At 42.7% G+C, this 23,471-nt stretch overlaps 1 protein-coding gene across 1 annotated transcript in view; it reads right to left on the bottom strand.

Moving 5' to 3' along the window:
• Window positions 1-23,471, bottom strand: part of large1 (LARGE xylosyl- and glucuronyltransferase 1) — a 122,299-nt gene that overhangs the window by 41,615 nt on the left and 57,213 nt on the right. The window contains exons 5-6 of the mRNA XM_080420667.1: window positions 18,153-18,276; window positions 16,397-16,568 (exon numbers count right to left, since the gene is read on the bottom strand). Of these exons, the coding sequence (XP_080276793.1) occupies window positions 16,397-16,568; window positions 18,153-18,276 (296 nt within the window). The remainder of the gene's footprint in view (window positions 1-16,396; window positions 16,569-18,152; window positions 18,277-23,471) is intronic.

Genomic DNA, 23,471 nt, shown 5'->3' on the forward strand with positions numbered 1-23,471 from the left:
CCGGACTGGAATTGGCTCAAACAAACACGAACAAAGACGCGAGCGCAGCACTATCTACCGCGTGCCGCGATTGATGTTCTGCACACCGGCACAATACAAATCTCCACGTGTCGTTTACTGGCAGGCGGGGGGGGGGGGCCTTCTCCCCACCCCAACCAACCTCACCCCGTTCCGCCTCCACCCCACCCTTCATCACCATCCCTCTCTCTCCCAGTGCCTTTACTTGAGTATTTTGTTGCTGTCGGGCAGAAACCTCTTAGTTTTTTCGTAAATGAACACCCTATTGATCATACTACAGCGTCACACAAAAGTAGCAGATCTGCAAGCTCGAAACGCAGCGCGTACATTATCTATTTTCACGTTTGAATCCTCAAGGTAACAGTGTTGGACGTATGATGTTTCCATATGATTTGTATTTTTGGTTGCTTATGACTTTCACTCCACTACATTTCAAAGACAAATATTGTACTTTTGATCTACAAGCGCACAACGCGTCACATTGCAAACTTGTAGATCGGCTATTTTCACCATTATTGATTTGTTTTTAAATATTTGAAATGTTTAAAATGTCAATACAGCAATGGATTGATATAAATAAAGCACTTTTGAATACTAGTATTTTTAAAAGTATTGTATTGTATTTTAGGGTATCTATACTTTGACTGTACTGGAGTTGAGTACTTCTTGCTCCCTCCCTCCCAAACACGGAACGTTCTGTGGAGCGGTTTCCTTGCTCAGCTAAAGCAACAACGCTGACAGATGATTCTGTAGAGGCTTTGAAACGTGATACTCCATCCGATGTCTTTCCATTTAGCTTTTGCCACCAAGGGAAGGACTACTCTCTACTACTCTGGGGGTTAAAAGAGAGCCAACAAACCATTCGTCTCGTTGGCGATCACTCCGCCTCAAGGCCGGAGGACACTGGATGAGCCGGAATAGCATCTACGTCTACGCGACCGTGTTCCAGTCCACTGGCTCTCTGGAAAGAGACTTCATCAGACCCGGTGATGGGCAATTATTGCCTCTGTCAATCAAAACAATATTACACAGAGACCTGCATTCGGCGCGATAACTCGCTCTCGCCCTGGTGCCTCCGCCGCTTCGTTCTCCTATCTCTATCTCTGTGTCACGGACGACCTGTGTCTCTCTCTCTTCTAAAAATTGTGCACGTTTATTTTTCTTTTTTTTTCACAGGGTGAATGGTACATAATGCAAAGGCGAGATGAAAGCAGAAGCTTTATGAATGCTGGGAAAAATCGTTTATATTGACATGGCGGTTACTGAGGACGGTCAGAGTATCACCGGCCCCAAAGGTTGATCTATAAGGCTTCCCTTTGAACCTCCATGCACCATTAAAGCCCCATAGATCACACTTTACTTCTAGCAGGGCGCCAGTGGCGAACAGGGGAACCTGGATGAAGCCAGACAGATTTTGGGTACTAGACCACCGATTACCAATGTTTTGACTGATATTTTGCCAATATAATGAGCAAAACCATTTCGAATCAATTTGAAACATATCAATTTGAGTTAAGTTCCCATTTGAGCACATTCATCTTATAAGCCAAAAATAAACAAATAATATTGACACAAAAATATATATAATAATGGCAAATATATCGGCCAGACCAAATATTGGACTAGATCTAGGTCTGATGATGAAGGGAAACAATAGCATGCTGTCATCCAATTCTCAATGTTTTGTATGGTCACACCCATGAACTAAGACTCTCCCTGATGTCAGAGATAAGTAATTTGATGGCCAGCGCATGAAACCAGGCGATACAGCACTGGAGTGTGTAGCAAAGGCCTTGTGTATGGCTTCCCCCGCCGCAGCGTTCTAATCAATGACTTGCATAACGAACAAAGGCCCGGCATCCGTCTTGTTTGGGAGGGTCACAGTCATGTATAGGCCGCTGCACTCAGGCCAGCTAGTGCATAGTCACTATTGTACCGTCTAATCAAAAGACACAGGAGTTAAACTCACCGCGCTAGTGCGATCCCATTTTTTCACATTAAACACGTGCAGTTCCCTGACACCACATTAGATCCCTGCGGGTCACGGGAGGGTAATGGCGTGTTTGCTCACTGCACAGCGTGGGTCTGCCAGCCACAAAATGCTGAAAGAAAAGGCCCCCGGATGCAGGGAGCAGCCATCAGCGGTGAAGATGGATGAAGCTGCTTCGTCAAGGCCTGTGGTTGAATAATGAACTAATCTAATCGGCACATCTGAATTTCCAAGGTGGTTTTCTTGACCACCGCGCACACCCCCCCCACCCCGCCCTCCCCCCTCTTTTCTCGTCTGCCACCGCCCATCTCTCCCTCTCCTTCCTAATATCGCCATAGTAACGGTAGGGGCCTTATCAGCGAGCACATCCCCTCCGCCTCATTAACAGTCCTGTTGAAGAAGTGTCAGGGACGGATGTATTCACCCAACCTTCGCCTGTCCGTTGCACTCTCTCCTGTATAATGTCGAATCGTATAGTTCTGCATACTGGGTGACCGCCAGCAGGCAGTGCTTGTCTGTCTAACGACCTATCTGTTGGAGGGGGTTCTCTAGCACATTGGTTCTCAAAGTGGGGTCCCAGGGGGTCCCCAGCAAAATTAGTTAATAAAGCGTCACAATCATTTTGACCCCTTCATCAATATTTTATACTTTGGCTATTCAAAAATTCAAAACCACACTTTAGAAACCAACTCCGTGATCTCATCCGCAGAGCACACACACACCTCTACATTATTGATTTTGCGCGGCACACATGCGAAGCCTTGCCCCCGGCAGCGGTAGCAGATGTACATGTTGCTGTCTAATGCTTGCCAAACATTGGCCTATAAACACACTGAGCAATTTGGGCTCAGCGTTTGAGGAGGGCGTGCCCCCGTGTTCCTCTGCAAGGCAAAAAGCTTGTTCTTCTGCACACGGGACCGAAGACGAGACAAACTCAGCAAAATCCCCGGAATTGGAGCGAGAGAGAGAGAGAGAGCACATGAACCCATGTTTCTGGTCAATGAGGATGTTGAATAGAACATGTTGAACTTGTAATGGCTCGTCTGGGGAGGATACCATTTCTGCAAGGGGTTGATAGAGAAAAAAAGAGCCACAGCGATAGAGAGAGCGATAGAGAGAGTTAAGAGAGGAGGGAGAGGCAGAGAGCGAGGGCGAGATACACAGAGCGTGCGTGTGCATTTCAAATCCTATTCATGAGCCTTGTTTGTTCCAAACACTGGCTCTCTCCCGAAATAAAATGCCAGAATGCAGTCAACCATTAGAGAAACACAGCAGTGAGGTTCCGCTCCTGTTTGGCTGATATACTGTACCGCTCACAAATAATACTAAGAAAAACAGTCCTACCTCTCTTTTAAAAACACCTCCTAGACTCAACACAAATACACACAGACTCACACAAGGCACACTTACAGCTAGCAAACAAGCACAAGATTTAAATGGATAGTTCACCCCAAAATGACTTTTTTCTATCGATTAGTCACACCATGGAGACTTGAATTCATAGATATTTTTGAGTTTTTGTCTCATTCCTAAGCCAATAATTTGATGACCGGCAGCGGTTCCGGTAGGAGACACAAAGAGCCTCCTTTGTGTCTCCTACCGGAACCGCTGCCTAACGGTCAGCTGGTCATCAAATTATTGGCTTAGGAATGTGACAAAAACAAAAAAATATCCATGAATTCAAGTCTCCATGGGGTGACTAATCGATGGGTGAACTATCCCTTTAAACACATTTCACTAATGCAGGGCAATATTTCAATATTACACCGATATCGTGATATGAGACTAGATATCGTCTGGGAGTTTAGATACCGTAGTATTGTGATACGGCATAAAGTGTTATCTCGCGACACATTGTGTGTGTGTAGATGTACTATTTTAAAAAATGATTTTGAAAAACTCAAATGATATTGTCGTTACCATACAGATATCGATAGAGGTACTTGGTCACAAATATAATATTTGATTTCACCCCCCCACACACACACACACACACACACACACACACACACACACACACACACACACACACACACACACACACACACACACACACACACACACACACACGAGTAAAATGGGTTTAGGATACTATATGCACTTCTCCCGAGAGCTTATTAAGCTTTGAATGAGGTCATGTACAGTACAGCATCCACCCCTACATACAGAACCCTCACCTTGACGTAACCCCGCCCGCCAACCCCCTCCCCCCCCACCCCGCTCGCAACCTCACAAGTCTCCATTTGTCAAAGCAGTCAGGGTCGTCGTATGTACTCCTGGCGGGGCCAGTGGGCACGTGGGAGAGAGAAAGAGGTTATAAATGAAATATGGACTCTGTTAACGCGCGGTTCTCATTTCCCCGCCGCTCCGTGTCGGCCCGGGGAGTGGCGGCTGATCAGCGCTGGGGCTTTTGCACGCAACATAGTCGTTGAGTCAGAGAGGGGTGATGTGATGGATAGACGGGTGCCCCCCGCCCTTCCCCATCATCCCATGTGTGGCCTCAGAGCCCGCAGGCGACAACATACCAATTAGCAATCAGGGAAGTGAAGTGGGTACATGTCAAACCTTTAACCTCGCTGGCTGCTACCAGGGTCACGGCACCGAGGCAGCAGCTGCTCCAAAGCGAACATTTTTAACTCAAATCTTTGCTTCTGGGGATTCTACAAATGTATTTTTTTGAAGAAAAAAAAATGTTGCTATAATATCAGTGGTTCTCAAACTTTTTTCATGCCAAGGACCCACATAATGATATGTATTTGTCTGCGGAAATCTTGTTCCAGGGAGCAAGGATTTGAGTTAAAAATGTGTATATATTCAAAGATTTGTTCAAAGAAATGTTCCTATTTGCCAATCTAAAGTTAGGTTGGAAAACTTGTTTCAAGTTATCACAGATTATGTAATCTGTAGGCATATCTTCAAACTATCCACAGATCCACTTCTTGGCGTATAGACAGAAATGGTATTGGTAGAAAAAGCTTGTACAGTGAGCATTAATGAGAACCCATATAAGAAGAGAACATTATCCATTTATCCAAGAGTGTACAAATGTAAACAACCTACGTACCATAGCTATTTTGGGCATATTATGAACGTTTTCAAAAGTAAAAAAATATATATACGTATGTACATATGTATGTATACGTATGTACAGTATATACAGTATGTGTGTGTGTATATATATATATATATATATATATATATATATATATATATACACACACACACACACACACACACACACACAGGTTTAGTTTTAGTTTTTTTTATTATTGATTGCGCACCTTTTGACAAAATATCAGTCAAAACATTGGCGATCGGGATCGTACCCAAAAACCTTGAATCGGTCGGGCTCGAGTCTGACTCTGAAGTCTAAGGGAGTCAGGGACATTCAGTACAGGATGACAGTACAGTCAGCCCGATAATGAAACCCACTGCTGGGATGGTGGACAAACATGGAAACACATAATACACAGTCAGCATATAATAAGCACTGAACAATGTTCAGGGAGAGAGAGAATATGAGGACAAAAGATGAAAACAACAACAAATAGGGAGACTCAGCAAGACAAAGAGAGTGGGAAAAGTGAGAATGCCGAGAAAGAAAGGGCAAAGGGAAGGAGAGAGCACAGAGAGACAGAATGAACGAACACAATGCGACGGGACAAAGAAAGCGACCATGAGAGAGAAAAACTGAGTGTTACAAACATGAGAAAAGAGAGAGAGAGAGAGAGAGAGAGAGAGAGAGAGAGAGAGAGAGAGAGAGAGAGAGAGAGATCACAAGGAAAAACAGAGTGAGTGAGAGAGAGAAAGAAAGAAGGAGCACAGAGAGAGAGAGAATGAGGGAAAGAGGGAAAGAGGGGAGAGGGAGAGAGAGAGAGAGAGAGGGAGGGAGGGGCAGAGAGAGGGAGAGGGAGGGAGAGCAGGGGAGGGGAGGGATGGACGGACGGACGCAAGAGAGAGAAACAGTCCTATAGACATGAAGAGAGAGATATAATGAGAAGGAAAAACATTGAGAGAGAGAGGAAGAGAGGGAGAGAGAGACAAGGAGAGAGAGAGACAGAGACTGTGACAGAAGCGGCGCTCACAGCAGGGGGTTACAGAAGCATTATTATTACCTGAGCAGACAGAGCCACGAGCTACTGACTGCAGCGCGGAGGGAAGACTCCAAATATTTGACTTGGAGGGAATTACACCGATTCAGACAGCACATCATTCAGCGCACCGTCTTTCACGCCAACTGAGTTAACTGCTAGACGTTACCCGTCTTTTGTTTTCCGAGGGGGGCTGTCAGCGTTGCAACGTCACCAATTTCTGTGATTTTTGTGATTTTAGCAGTAGCTGGCAGAACCCTAACAAACCAAAATGTGTCAGAGCTGAAAAGGCAGAGTGGCCAAAATAAAGTGAAAATGTTTACTTTGCGTGTTGTCAGAGTGTTTAGGTTGGGAACGTTTGACTGGAACAAGACAAGTGCCATTGATTGGAGTATACTGCCTGCCAAACTGTGTGCACCAATAAACCTATTTCTCAAACAAATAAGACTTAAAGTGAAACTAGGTAACTTTTAGCCTATTTTTTATATACATGTCTATATATATTTTAGCGCTTATTTCCGCCACTACATTATTGTGCTGGTGTGTTTCCTTGCAGAAAGACACACCCTCTGGCTGTATTTTGGTTTTGTTACACTGTTTATGTTGACATTCATCCCTTGCAGGGACACCTCTATCAGTGGGGGGAGGGGGGGAGCTCGGCCGGATCTCTTAATTGATCCCTTTGAACTTCAAAGGGGTTGTGCACTGAGTTGATTGATTGGGCCATAAAAGTGTCAAACTCCTTCTGTGCTCGTTAGTGCTCTCTCTAATCAATTAAAGGAGTAGTTCACCCAAAAAAAATCTTATTTTCTATCAATTGCACAGCCTATGAAGCCTTGAATTCATGGATTCTTTTTAGTTTTTGTTGCATTCCTAAGCCAATAATTTGATTACCGGCGGAAAGATGCTAATGAATCCGGTGTATTTCCGGTGTAGGAGACTTTGTGTCTCCTACACCGGAAATACACCTGGTCATCAAATTATTGGCTTAGGAATGTGACAAAAAACAAAAACAAAGATGAATTCAAGGCTTCATGGGGTGTGTTATTGATTGAAAAAAAGATGCATCAAAGACGGCCATCACTTTGAAGTCTGTCAGAGAGGGGGAGTGTGTGTGCACACACACAGATCTGAAAAGTTACCTAGTTGGCCTTTAAAGAGGTGGTGCCATGGTTTTGCGCTTTTTCATATGTCTATGCGGTTGATAGAACTTCAATAAGGCCCCTGGTGGTGTTTTTATGGTGTTTTATGTCTTCTGACTATTTTGATTTTCTACCTGGAGGCTGAAACCTTGAGGGTCAAACGTGCCAATAGAGAAACAGCGCTTTAGTGACATAGTAAAAACATACCCTCCCCCTCATTATCATAACACAACAGGTGTGGGCATGAGGAGGAGGAGGGACTAGGACAGGTGGGTGGTGCTGAGGTGGTGGAGGAGGTGCTAAGGTGAGAACCAGGTATACTTAATGAACTGGAGGCGTGTCCACATAAAAACATAATTTTAACAATTTCTGTATACTTTTTTGAAAAAAATCTTCCTCCTAGTATAACCATAATACCTGATGATTATGTTTTAGGGGGGGGGAAATCACTGAAAATCACGGCACCCCATCTTTAAGTAGCTGTAATCAAGAATAGGATAGGACAGACGGTTGTCAAATAAAGGGGAGGCCATAACTTATTGGGTAAGGACGCACGCCGTCTAGTACTCAGAAGGTTCGCCTCCCGACCCGTCCAGTAATATGAGTCAAAGTGCCCCTGAGCAAGACACTTAACCTCTAACAGCTCCCACCCTGAGCACTTATCATGACTATCTGAGCAGCCATCAGTTGGGTGAAGCTGAAACTGAACTTCCCCCACGGGATCAATAGGGTAAAAAAAAAAGGAAAGGCCATATAAATATGAACAATTGGGCCAGTTGTTATTATCATAATATAGTTGCTGTCGGGCACAAATCTGGTTTCTTTTTTATGTGTTTTCGTAAATTCTATTTGAATCCTGAAAAGTTTCGGACGTATGAGGTTTCCACCCGACAGCAATGACACATTAACAGCGATTCATCATTATGTATCAGTTGTTAATTTGCAGAGAGCTAAACCTATAGAGTAGCAGGTAGGTATTGAGTGTGAGTGTTTTTCTGCGGGCCATTGCACACACCTCTAAAAGTAATGGGCCTAGACGACACCGGCAGCCTGGACAGCAAAGGGAGTGGGAGGCAGGGGTAGTGCACTGGAGTCAACTGTTAATTAAGATTGATCCAAACCCCCCAGCGGCTGGCTGTGGTGTGCGGTGGGACCACACCACTCATACATCTCCTGGGCTCCTCGCCTCCACCTCCTTCCCCACCTCCCAGCCAGCCTCCATCCCTCCCCTCTCCCCTACTGTCATCCGGGGGGCTCAGTGACCCCGGCCGGAACCCCCGAACCTCCAATGCTCTTTTGATCTGAGGGTAGTAAAATGTTTATGTAATCTTATATATTTATAATTAATCATATATATTACAATTTGTATGACTTGCATAATACTTGCTTGTCATTCAAGCCATAGTATATGCTGTGTTCACACTGCCAGATACGAAGCTACAGGCTCGAGTCTGGGCCGCTACGTGGCCCTCACACCTTAATTCGCACCACCAATTTGACCTCTATGCCCATATCGCTGTATCTGTCATTGTCTGAGTCATAGTGACGGGGTTATGTCTGAGTCATAGGTCCGCCGGCCCTCCCATTAGCCAATTTTAATATTGGATTTAGAGGCCAGTCTATGACATCATATTGATGACATCATATTAATGACATCAGAGATCTGATCTGATCAGAGATATATGGGGATTTGTGGATTTACAGATATTTTTGGGCGGTGAAACCGCCCCTATAAGTGAGATTTGGAAAAATGTACAAATATCTTGGGCAGTGAAACCGGCCCTAAAAGTGAGGTTTGGAAATTTGTACAATTATCCTGCGCTGTGATTGGCCAATCACAATCTATTCAGGACTGTGATTGGCCAGTGTCACATGACACATGTGCATAGCCCTATATAAGCAACCATAACTTGAAAAAAAACATACATTTGTTTTTTTCAAGTTATGGTTTCGTCCATCATAAAGAGTGTTTCAATAAATGTATTTATCTTTTGTACATGATTGGTTGACTCCATTCAGTATTGTGATTAGCTAGCAAGACACCGCCCACTTCACACAGGGTGTGATTTTTTGTAGAACGTTGAGATTGATCGAATAGGCCCCAAGTCCTCGGTGATACACATTGTTAATATTGTTGCCAGACCCAAGGGGTCGGGCTTACATGAGGCTTTGTACCTGTTTCGTCCATACATGGGCATGGTCACTTTGTCCTCCGGCCCCAGCCAAAAAAAAGTCTGTCACTTTGTCCTCCGGCCCCAGCCAAAAAAAATTCGGTCCCCCAAAAAGGTCTGTCCATACATGGGCATAGAAGGGACACACGTTGTGCGAAGCCCGGCCATTCATGGGCATAGACAAAGGCTGACACGTCATGTGAAGTCTGGGTCTGGCAGAACCAGGTCTCCTGGTCTTGTTTTAGGCTGCACTAGCGCTCCTGTTTTCGTGTATAGAGGGGCGGGTGTATAGAGGCGCGGAGAGATTGCGCCTGATCCCATTGGTTCACCGATCTGTCCGTCAACCCCCGCCCCGTTAACACAACATTACGAGCGACGCCCACTGCACTCTGGTTGGTTGGGGAAATGAAACACTTCCTATACCCGGTACACCGACGCGCTCCTCCAGGCTTTTATTTTTTAGCTAAACTAAACAATAAAAACCTGGAGATCGAGGCTAATATTGTTTTGATTTAAAGGCTATAACGGTATACTTCAATGGAAGGAAATCTCTGCAGAATTTAACTTGTTTTTCTTTTCTTTTTATTCCACGGTAAGTGGTTGGGAACCTATTGCTGCCAGGCATTGTTTTTTGTAAAATGTATAGTGCAGACCCTTCGTTGTTTTCAACACCCTCTTGTGATCAGATTTGTGGAACACTGATGTTTCTTCATCTTATCTAACCGACTGAATCTCTTGTGACAGCGTTTACAGTAGAAGGGCGTTTCTAAAGTGTGGAGACGCTGGTGTCTGCTCAGATGACCTATATCATTGAAACTCTTGGCACACAGTTTACATATGTAAGGTTTTACCCCAGTGTGGATACGCTGGTGTTTCTGCAGATTACATAAATGACTGAAAGTCTTGTCCACACTGATTACAGTGAAAGGGTCTTTCTCCAGTGTGAACACGCTGGTGTGACTTCAGGTCACCTAACTGACTGAAACTCTTGCAACACCGTTTACAACAGAAAGGCTTTTCTCCAGTGTGGATGCGCTGGTGCTTCCTCAGGTCACCTAACTGACTGAAACTTTTGACACACTGTTTACAACAGAAAGGTTTTTCTCCGGTGTGGATGCGCTGGTGTGGGATCAGATGACCCAACTGACTGAAACTCTTGCCACACTGTTCACAGAGGAAAGGTTTGTCTCCAGTGTGAATACGCTGGTGTGTCTTCAGAGTACTTAAATGACTGAAACTTTTGCCACACTGTTTACAACAGAAAGGTTTTTCTCCGGTGTGGATGCGCTGGTGTGGGATCAGATGACCCAACTGACTGAAACTCTTGCCACACTGTTCACAGAGGAAAGGTTTGTCTCCAGTGTGAATACGCTGGTGTGTCTTCAGAGTACTTAAATAACTGAAACTCCTGTCACACTGTTTACAGGCGTGGATTTTCTTTCCCATCATTACCTTTCCTGGTTGAGGTAAAGTCTTGGAAAACTGTTGATGACTGTTAGCCCTTTCTTTATCCGTCTCTCCTTGTTTCTGGTTGGAGATATTTATTTGCTGACAGACCGCTGAGGGGATCCGTCCATTCCTCAGGATTTGGCGGTAGAGGTCATTGTGGCTCTGTTTCATGTGTTCATGGATGAAGATCTTAGACATGAAGGCATGTGGACTGTCGGAACAGGAGACCTGAGCCTGGGAAGACTGGGACCTGACTCCATCCAGGAGTGGTGGTTCATCGTCAGAGCTAGTGCTATACATGGCCTGTGATGCAACGGTATGTACTACAGTGTATGTAGGTCTGTTGGGGCTTAAAGATCTCTCTGTCCGTCTGTCTGTCTCTCTCTCTCTGAAAAGTCTATAAACTCTCTCCCAAGACAATGTTATCCACTAACCGTACTCGGAAGACCTGGAAGTGTGAAGGCAATTTCACACCTTATATAGGGTTAGCAGCTCTGGGTTGATGCCAAACACAAACCATGCATGCCTAACAACGACAATTTGCGCAAACGCCGTTGCAGTTCATGAAGTGAGCTCGATCTCCATATTTGGAGAGAGCCTAGTTATGTACTATCCTCCTATACAGTATTACAATTGGCTAAAGGGAGGGCCTATATTGTGGTATTGCTACTTTTACTTAAGTCAAAAAGAGGGGAAAAAAGTACTTCCTCCACCACTGGTCCGTATTGATTGGAGTGTGAAATTCTAGCCCCTTTTGGAGTGCGCTACATTCAGAGCCTTCAACCACTCAGCTTCTTCCTCCCTCTCTCTCTTAACCACCCCCTCATATCATCCTGTGGAGTCTGTTAAAACTGCAAAGTAAGGTGGTGCGGGCTGCCAAGTAGAGACAAGAAGGGAACGGACACATAGCTAATATTGTCGCTGGAACTCTCCCAGTGCAGCACACGCACACACACACACACACACACACACACACACACACACACACACACACACACACACACACACACACACACACACACACACACACACACACACACACACACACACACACACACACACACACACACACACAGAATAAAACACCCACTGCCATCTCCGAGGCTGATCCAGCTCAGTGGTTCGCAAACGTTTTCATGTCAAGGACCCCCCCCCCTTCCTGCCCCCAAATGGATACATATTAGATTAGATTTTGTGCCAGGCTTAAGAGAAGATTTATAGTGTTGGAATAGAATTCCAGAACTGTCTATTACGGTAGGTGTGGAGATAACAGTGGAGAGAGTGAAACCTATGATCTGAATAGATGTTATTCTTATACATTCTCTCTTCTACTGTATAAATAAAATTAACCACTTTCAACCTCCACAGTCCCTATTGTAGGCATGTCGTTGTAGGGGAAAGACAAAACAAAATAGCAGATCTACTATACAAGCTAACAACATGTTGTGATGTGACGTGTTAGATCTGCAATTTTCGCTATCCGTCGTATGACAAAGTATATAAGTGGTTGAACTGTTTATCATTTTGTTGGGGACCCCCTGGAACCCCCTCAAGGACCCCCGGACTCCACTTTTACCCCTTTTCTTCAGGCATGGAATTGGTTCCGTTCTCGTTTTCACGCCCAATTTAGAACCGGTCCGGACTGCTTCCACTGAACATATTGTTTTGTTTCTACAAGTTGAAAGATGCAAATGTCATGTAAACAATGGTGAAAGCAAGCAAACATTCATACAAAAAAGTGGTTTAGTTAGTTTGATGGTTAAGGCTGTGTCTATGTCTGGGTTGAACCAAATGACATTTTCACTTTCTGTGTTGTCAGATTACATGAACAGAATGTAAACAGACAGGCTTATCAATCTGGGACAGTGTTTCCTCCTGTTACAGCGAAATAGGGCTTCATTTTTTATTTGTTTTATTTTCCTCAAAACCTCCAGGAAACAGTCCAATGCAGCTGATAACAGTGAAGGCCTTTTAAATAAATAAAAAATAAGACTTGGAACAAAAATAGACTTTAAAAAAAATTGAAATACTTAAAGCACAACTAAAGACAACAAACCATACAGTGACTGCACAAAAAGGGACCTGGCAGCTCTGTCTCCAGGCTGTTAACGCTTTGCCTGCCCAAGTACTACTACCTGTATCTCCCTTGGTGACTCCCTTAAATACGGAGTGGATCCTACCACAAGTACAGACTCCAATTAGCTATCAATTAGCTTTTACAAACATTCCCCATACCAGGAATAATCTAAACTTTAACACAAATGAATCACATATTTAGGCGCCAATATAATCACACATACTTTAACAACAAGAACGCTGTTAAACACATATACACACACCCCTTCTCCTCTACAGTACTTGGCACATTCCCCCCTTCTTAACCAGATGGACTGGCCCTGCTCTGTTTCGGCAGTTCCAGGTCTCATTCAGAGGGGTGCCAGTACTGCAGTACTGGAAAGACAGGTGACAAACAAACATTTCAGCTCGCTTTCCAATAAACAGTGTTTAAATTAACAAAGTTTGAACCCCTGAAGTCTGTGTGTTATTTCTACATTGCCCTTTAAGTGTGTCTGTGTATAGGGCACGGGCTACCCTGTGACATTATCCATTCATAATGGATTGACAGTGTAAATATCATTATTGGGAATGCCCTACCTAAAGGAGTAAAGGAGTGTAAAACCCTACTCACTTTCAAAACTGCCCAAAAAACACCTTCAGGAGGCTACAATTCCAAACTGGCCCCTGTCAGTCCAGTTTAGAGGACCTTGTATTGTGAATTGTACTTCCATGTACTGTGTCCATGTCTTTTCTAAATAAAGTATTCAATCAATCATCGGTATACATTATCTCTGTAGTCATGTGATCAAGACGTATCCATCACATTTCTCATATTCCATTCCAATTGGCTATGATTGGCTTCCAAAGTTTGTGGGGGTAGCCGTTTTGCACAAAATGCCACACATCATGAATGCAGCGCCCAATTGCTGGGAAACTTCATGTCGGGTGTAACATTCCCACTAAGCCAAGGAAGAACCTACATCCCAATTTTTTCAAATCTCCTCATGGTGGCGCTACAACAGCCCACTTCACGTTTTGCCCTATACATTTTGAACCATAGGTGGTACAATCAACATATTTTTTTCCCCCAGATTCCTTGGATCATGACACAATTTATAGGCATGTTTGTGCCAGATAAGATTTTCTGCCATAGTGTGTTTTCTTCAAAACACACTTTTTGCTACTACTCTTACAAAGTTTGTCCATGTCTCACACAAATAGGTACACATTATCTCTGGGTCATGTGATCAAGATGTATGAGTTAGATATTTCAGATTCCATTCCAAGTGGCTATGACCAAAGTTTACAGGTCCTGGCTAGGCAACCCGGCCTGGTGGAGACCTGTGCTCCGAGGAGCACACTTTTCTAGTTACTACTTTATTACTATTTGCATGTTTTTTTTACAATCCTTTCACAGTCCTTCATCAGGCTGAAACCTTGAAACATGAACAGCTGCTCTCCCTATTGTTTCACAACAAGAATAGAAATCAATGTAACAAAAGATGTTTTGTTCTTGCCAGCCTCCAATCCCAGAATTCATTGCATTTGAATACCTTGGAGTGCAAGGTGAGAAAAGGCAGGAGGCAGGTTATGGTCAGCTGGCCATAAGAGTATGGGTGCGGAAAACATTGCTCTGACTCCATTTAAATGTCTCTCCCTACAGAAGTCACAGATGTCCGTTTGTCTATAACAAATACAAATGTGTTAAATTTCACTCACTCAAACACACTACATCTCATATGCAAATCTACACTTTTAGATGAAGTTAAAAATACATATCTCCAAGGCAACGCCTTGCTCACATTCCTTTTTCGTGAAAAAAAAAAAAAAGAATTGGACTTGACATGACAGAGGGGGAACCAAGGGATTCATCTTGTAACATTACTGAATGATAACCCAACTTGATATTTATGCATTGTTTTAAACTTTTCATACTTGCATCAGACTATAGTTCTGACGTAATAGCAAAGAAAAACACTCCAAACCTGTCAATGGCTGCATCTGCATGGACAAAGTAGCCATGTCACAACCTCTTAAACCCTATTTACTTCATTGACCAGGTGTCCCACAGAGGTCTGTACTTTGCCCTCCTTGTTTCCCTCTACACCAAATCTCTGAACATAACATTCGGCTATCCCAAGCTGGGATAGCCGAATGTTCAGGTATTTGACATACACAGAATAGGGACGCTAGGGTTCATGTGGCTAACGAGGGTGGAAAACAAGCTAATCGTTTTCATTGGTTCCATATTTATAAAACCCACACACACAAATTTAAAATAGCAAAATATAGCAAAGCCCAAAATGTGTCGCATTGTGATGCGTTGAGAGCTTGTATGTCTGCTATTTGTGCCACTTGTGTGTGACACTATAGTAGACGAGGTAGGGCATTCATTTACCAAAAAACAACAACATATGTAGAAATAATGGAGATACAAGGTTTCTGCCCTACAGCGACGCTATGAGTGACGGTGGTGGTGATAGTTCAGACTGTGCGTGTGTGTGTGTGTGTGTGTGTGTGTGTGTGTGTGTGTGTGTGTGTGTGTGTGTGTCTGCGCGTCTGCGCATGTGTGTGTGTGTGGTGGTAATAATTCAGACAGTGTGTGTGTGTGTGTGTGTGTGTGTGTGTGTGTGTGTGTGTGTGTGTGTGTGTGTGTGTGTGTGTGTGTGTGTGTGCGCGCGTGCGTGTGTGTGTGATGCCAGTAAAGACGTGATGGCACAGGTGAGGCCGGGAGCACATGCTGGACATTCCCCTATCTGAGCCACCATTTTCTGTGGTAGCTTGCCTTTGTCACTGCTGACGATACAGTCATACAGGCCTGCCCTGGGTCAGCGAGACAGCCTGCACCGCTATCTACCGCTGTGACATGCCATTTGTGTGTGTGTGTGTGTGTGTGTGTGTGTGTGTGTGTGTGTGTGTGTGTGTGTGTGTGTGTGTGTGTGTGTGTGTGTGTGTGTGTGTGTGCACACGCGCGCGCGCATACACCTGCCAGGTACACTTGGTTAACCCATTAAAACCGGGAACGCATCTGCGTAACCACTTAAACCATTACTTAAACCATTATGTTATACTTTGGCTATTCAAAAATAGCTGAACTTGAAGATCTGCTATTCTAGAAAAATCGTGAAAACTTTTGCAAATCTTTGAATATATATATATATTTAAAGCGAACATTTTAACTCAAACGTGGCCCTCAAAAAAGTTTCAGCACCACTGATATTATAGCAACATACGGTTTTCAGAAGACATGTGTAGATGCGTTCCCGGATTGAATGGGTTAAAATCCCAATCAGGTCTCGTGTCATACTGTTCCTGGTTCTAGCCCACTTGTCCCCGTCTTTCCCCAATGTCCTTTCCAATAAAAACACCTACCCGCCCAAAAACAACATCTCAAGACAAAATAAAACAAAATAAAACAAAAACAAAAACGAAAAGACACAAGACAAAGCCACAGAAGGGGTAAGTAATAGGCCTGACCTTTGAACTTGTGGAAGACGGCCCAGAGCTCGGCGATGTCGGTGGCGAAGGTGATGTCCGTGTCCAACACGATGACCTTCTGCAGGTCGGAGGGCAGGGTCTTGGTGAGGACCAGCTTCATCAGACCGTAGATGCCAGAGTAATGCTTGTTGGGGATCCACGACACCTCCGACTGAAAACCACAGCGACCAAATATTACGTATATACACATATATACACAAGAAATATTATGTTTAAACACATATATACACAAGAGATATTACGTATATACACAGACTGGACGCTAGTCTCACGTGGCCAGACTGTTGCCTCCCACAATTTACAAATGTTTCCATAATTCAGAGATTGTGGAATAGTTGTCTGGTGACGCGAGACTAGGACGCTAGGGGACATTGGCATATCGTTTGCCGCCGGGGGGAAACCTTGCATGTCCGAAACGGTTCAGTTTTTATTATTATAACGTCTCTGTTGGATGGAAACCTCCTATGTCGAAAAAAAATACTTTTCAGGATTCAATTTAATTTTTTTTGCAAAAGCAGTTTCGAGCTTGCAGATCTGCTACTTTTGATGCTTTTGTGTGACGCTGTAGTATGATCAAGAAGGGTGCTAATTTATGAAAAAACACAACAAGAGTTGAAATATGGAGATAAGAGGTTTCTGCCCGACAGCGAGTGAATACAGCTCTGTCCACCAACACCTCCAGTGGCCCGAGCATTAAAAAAAATAAAAAAAACCTCATCACTGCAGTTCCATTTTTCAGATAAAATCGGCTCCCGCAGAAATCGAGCGTTTCCATGGTATATGTGGGTTTACAATTCTGAATAAATCTACCATCCCATAATTATGTCAATAATTCCAGTTCTGTAATTATGTGCCATGACTGTTTATAATTCTTATAATAATTCAAAGGGAACACTAGGCAGTTCACGAACAGTTCAAGGACAGTAAATCACATTCAGTTCTGGTCTATAGTCCTGCTGCTCTAATACTGACTAAAGTAGGGCTGACTAAATATACTTAATATGTGTAATAATCAATAGAAAATAGTGTCAATAGTACTCAGTATAATCCTCAGTGTAATTTAAACTCAGTGAGTGTACAAATGGAGCCCTTAAATGTCTGTAATTCATAGAGTTGTGGAACTGTTTGCACACTTTTTGTATACTCTCAGAGTTTAAAAAAATGATTTGACTGTGTACGCAGGAGTGGAATGGAGAATAAAAGTAGGGCTGGGCGAGATGGACACGATCACAAATCACGTTTTACCAAATAACTCAATATAAATATTGTGATTATTTTGTGTTCGAAAATAGCGATTCAAATTTTTGGAATATATATTTGTATGTGTTTAGGCATCACTTTATCAAAATATCACCTCTGTCGGGTGTAAATGTTGTATGTCCAAAACCGTTAATTTTCAGGAAATGGAAAACATGTTCCAATGGATCCAATGTAGTTATTATTTAGTCACAAGCTCTTGTTAATACCTTTCATTGGTTCAATGTTTAAAAAACCCACAGACACTTTTCACTTTGGCTTTCAAAGATGTTCAAAAATAGGTGACCATGTGAGTATAATATACTAAACAAAAAAATATATACTAACTTAAAGGTTGTATAAAATAACTTTTTTTTTCTTTTTTTGTGTGTGTGTTGAATAGTCGAAAAAATCTTCGCCAGGGCAGTAGAATATTCTATTATGTCTAATCGACATATCGCCCCGGCCCAAACAGGGACCCAGTGGCGGTGTCCCTCACCTTGAGTTCGTCTGCGTCGTAGAAGTCAACACGGACCGCAGGCACCATCCACGTGTGGAACAGGGAGGCCAGGATCTGCTGGGCGATGGAGTCCGTGATGAAGTGGAAGTGGAGGGGGTTCCGTCTGCAGGGAAGCACACCAAACACATCAGAGCAGTGGTTCTCAAACCTTTTCATGTCAAGGACCCCCAAATGAATATGTATTTGGCCATAGACAGTTAGACACCCACATCCACAATATAGAACTGTGATGGCCACAGGCCACATGTGATGGCCACATCAGCAGCCACACAAAGTTGGTAAAACATGGTGGACACTTGTGTTTTTTGGTTTATTAATGTATTTATATTTATTTTCAGCAAACTACATTCTGCAAACCTTAAGGACTACACACAACTGGTTAAATGACACACTGTTTATTGCAAGTTTGGTGATGAAGTTACAGACTGGAGTGTACATCCATTAAGTTACTGTATTGTGTCATGGCCAAGTTGTTTTATCAGGAGTTATTTCATTTGTATTCAAGTTTATTTTGTTTTGTGGAGTTATCAGTTCTGAGTAATGTTGAAGTTAAGATGGCTGGCCATGGAAAGGCCCAGCTGCTTCACAGGTGCTTATAAGGAGCTGAATAGTAATTGGACTGCACCATGTCCCCTGTGCATAAGGGGAGGGGCAGGGATTTATTATAAGTTTGAATGTATTACTACACATGTGAAGACATGTATTGTCATTTCAGTTATATGTAATTTATTGATTTAATATGAGTTAGTAATGTAGTGGATTGTGTTTGTAGTTATTTATAGTCTGTTTAAATGTTATTTGTTTTGTCTTCCCCTTTGTGTCAAGAGTGGTTTGATCACCCACTATATATGTTCCCCTCATGTCTCATTTTGGTTTGTTCAGTCTGTCCACATTTTGTTTTGGGCCCAGAATTATTTAACTCATGTTTTTAATGGAGAAATAAAAAACAAAAGAAAGCAACACAAGTCTCCTGGTGACTCTCTTGCCGACCAACTCTGGTCCCTTACAAGAACAAACATGGGAAAATTCTCATTCTACTACTCTGCCACCAAAATGTGGAATGCCCTGACACCATCCCTAAAAAAGGTGGGTCACTGGCTTCTTTCAAAACAGGTCTGAAAAAAATATCTATGAGGAGATCACAAGGGGAGGTAAATGCAATGTTCCCATAGAAAGGAGGTGTCATTCACTACCGACATTTTTCTCCTTTGTACATAATAGTTTTGAATTTGTTGATATGTATTATTGTCTTATTTTTTGTTATCCTATGTTGATGAATTGAATACATAGGACCACAATGGAAACAAGTCCCGATGCAAGACCTTTTTTGTGTCATCCTTTTAGCCTAAATGTCTGACTGCACCTTGGGCTGTTTACATTTCTGCCTGATAAAGTATTCAATCAATCAATCAATCATTGTCTTGTTTTCAGACAAACTCTCTGACCATTACAACAGGTAATACATACAGTACAGCAGTGGTGGAAAGTAACTACCGGTAAGTACATTTACTTAAGTGCTGTACTTGTAAAGTGTTGAGGTATTTCCAACTGTCTGTACTTTTACTCCACTACATATCAACTTTAGTTACTTTGTAGATTTAGAATATTATTACAAAACATACATTAACCACTTCAGCCCTAGCCTATATACATTTCGGCCATTTGAAAATAGCCGATCTACAAGCTCGCAATGTGTCGCATAGATCTACTATTTTCAAAATATGTTATACTTTTTATACATTTGAAAACTTGTGAAATGGGACAATCTGCATAATGAGCACTTTTTACTTTTGGTACTTCCAAGTACATTTTGATACCAATACTTTTGTACTTTTACTCAAGTATTTTTTTTAATTCCGGACGTTTACTTGTAACAGAGTATTTCTATATTGCAGTATTGATACTTTTACTTTAAGTAACACATTTGAGTACTTCTTCCACCACTGCAGTACACCTCCCAGGCTGGGTGTGCAGGCACAGCCTCGAGGCTGGCAGAACATGGCGAGGCCAAGCAGCGGCCGATGACTCATCAGCACACGTACATGCATGCTGTACACACCAGCCTGTCAACACACAGCAGACATACAAGGTTTCCACCTGCCAGGCAACCATATTACGAGTTACAGGCTGATTCATCAGAGCTGTGCCCATGACAATCTCATCATCTAATCGCCATAATCTGCTAATAAAATCTCGTCCTGTCGCTGTGAATTAAGACATTTCTAAAAAGAGCTTTGATTCGGGGTATCATTACGCTCTCATCTGCGTGGCCGCAGAGAAGAATGGCTATAGAGCTCAGGCCTCGTAAACACAGTCCTCCTCAGATTCATTCCACAACAAAGAGACTACTTAAGCCATTAAGACCGGAATGCATCGGTGTCATTTTTAGATTTCTTTGGCTATTCAAAAATAGCAGATCTACAAGCTCATGGCGCGGCAGCTCATGGCGCTATGAGCTTGTAGATCTGCTATTTTTGAAGGATCATGATTTTTCCCCCCAAATTGTTTGATGTATAATTTTTTTAAGCGAACATTTGTAAGTCAAATCTTTGCTTCTGGGGATTCTAAATGTCTTCTAAATCCAAACAGTTAAAAAAAAAAAACGTGGTTCTCAAACTTTTTCATGTCAAGGACCCCCAAAATGACATGTATTTGGCCGCGGACCCCCATCTCAACATATTTTAATCCAGAGACCCCTCGAAGCAAAGATTTGAGTTTCAAATGTTCGCTTTAAAATATATATATATTAAAATATTTGCACAATTTCACGATTTTTCAAAAAATTGCAGATCTACCATCTCATAGCGCGGCACATGAGATTGTATATCTGCTATTTTTGAATAGCCAAAGACATCTCAAAATGAACAGATGCGTTCCCGGATTGAATGGGTTAACCTCACTGTGCCTACAAGACGGGCAGTGTTTGAAGCTCGGGATATGTACAGTTACTCAAAGAGAATGTGTAGCCTTTTCATCAACACATCAACCAAACCACATCCTTTTCGTCTAGCACAGTGGTGCTCAAACTATAATACTAGTACTAGTGTTACTACTGCTAACACTCGTATTTTCCTTACTCTTGGACTATGCGAGCACCAGTGTTAATTTTTACAGCACATAGCACATTGATTTAGTTCTAGTCATCGTCATTTGAATAAAATTCCATTTCGTTTTTGTCATATTTTAGTCATTTGAAATGGTTTCTTTTTAGTCTAGTTTTGGTTGACTAAATATCATAAGATTTTAGCCAACTAAATCTACAGTTGATTTAGTCGTCAATTGATGGGCTGTGATGGCGTCATAATGCCTGATGTATACTTGAAAATAGCCGATCTACAAGCTTGTCTTAGTTCTACTGGATCTCATCTCCACTAGTCCCTCCCTAACATTTTAGTCTAGTTTTTATTTGTTGACGAAATTGACAATATATTTAGTCGTTTTAGTCATCATAGCATAGTTTTTTATTTAGCTTTTGTTTAAAGGTAGCCAAAAAAATTAGTGTATGATACTTTTGTATAATGTATGTTGAATTTATTTTTAGCAACTTACTGATGGTGTTGCTTTGAATGTGATGTACTGTATTTCCATCATGCTATATCTCCGGTACTTTTTTGCCCTATAAATCTGTGTTTAACTGCTGTACTGTCTCTTGTGACTGAATTTCCCTTGCGGGATCAATACAAGGTGGCATGCACTGGGCCAAAGACCACCATAACTCTGAGTGTGTGCAAATGGAACCAAATGGACCCTTGCAGATCCATTTGGTTCCATTTGCACACCCTCAGAGTTACAGACCTGTAAGGGCCCATTTGGTTACATGTTACAGACGTGTAAGGGTGCATTTGGTTACACGTTACAGACCTGTAAGGGTCCATTTGGTTACATATTACAGACCTGTAAGGGTCTATTTGGTTCCAAACTATCAATAATTTTGCTGGAGAGAGCCCTTGGAACAGCCACAAGGACCCCAGGGCGTCCACGGACCCTACTTTGAGAACCACTAAGTTCTAGGACAGTGGTGATAAAAAAAATTCATGTCAAGGACCCCCAAATGTATACGAATTAGGCTGCATACCCTTATTTGATAAGACTTTGTGATAGGGATGACAAGGGGATTTTTGTTGTTATATCAGATTTAGTACATAGTTCTATACCAGTATAGGTGGGGAGATGCTCTAACAGTGGGTAGAGTCAAACCAAGTTCCAAGGTTCTTTAGCGTAGCCTTCTCAAAAGAGAAAACACAAATACAAAATGTACAATTTTGTAGATGTTTGAAAATAAAATAAATAGTACACAAAAGTTTCTATGCTGCCGCAATACAATACATCAAAATACAGAACGTTGAACCTTGGCCTCGCTGGATGCTGTTTGGTTGATGTGTTGTATAAAGGACACACATTCTCCTTGAATGTGCACACACACACGCACGCATGTACACACACACACAAAATAGCATTCAGTCTGTAGTAGCAGCACAAAGAGAACGTTTTTCTACCCCTAAAAGCAAACATTTCATCAGCGTGTCAAATGCTGTAAAAAGAGGCATGTGTCTATGGTAATGCCTTTTACATTGCATGTCAATGCTGTTAAGGTGACCATAGGGGGGTCCTCGTTCCTGGGGGCTTGCTGGGTACTGAAGGATTTCTTAAGCTTTACTCTGGTTACGTAGGTCGTTCAGGCGTCTGTCAGTGTCCTGGGGAAAAAGCTCTACATTCTCTCATTGAGTTCATTTCTAGCTGGTGAAATGATAGGGAAATTAAACTGTTCCTCGTTTTGCTGGGGACCTCCTGGAACCCCTCAAGGATCCCTGGGTGTCCCCACTTTGAGAGCCACCGTTCCAGCGAGCCTCAAACAGGTGTTGGAGGCTGATCCGGAGACAGCTCCAGACCCTGGCTTCAATGCGGCTCCAGCTGCCGTTGCGTCGGCTGTAATTGTTCCATTCTAACGAAGGCTGTCAGGCCAGTGGGAGGGTGGACCGTCTGCTGTTGGACTCTGAACAGCATCACAGTTACTGTATGTAAGCCCAGGTGCCAACTGAACAGTTAGAGAGGAGGCACCTAACGGCCAGCCAGCCCAGAAGTAGAGCTAGACCGATATATCTGTTTGACCAATATAACGGCAATTATTTGACTTTTTTTTTTACAACATCGGTATCTGCAATTAACACATTGAGTGCCAAACACGTAGATGTTTTCAAATATACCTGTCGAGTGCCGAAACCGTAAACCTACCTGTTTAAAAAATATATATATATTTTTTTCTTTTTCCACAAGGGGCGCTCTAACGCAACTTAGGAA

This window comes from Gymnoscopelus braueri, assembly GCF_963280865.1.
Source record: "Gymnoscopelus braueri genome assembly, chromosome: 23".
NCBI lineage: Eukaryota > Metazoa > Chordata > Actinopteri > Myctophiformes > Myctophidae > Gymnoscopelus > Gymnoscopelus braueri.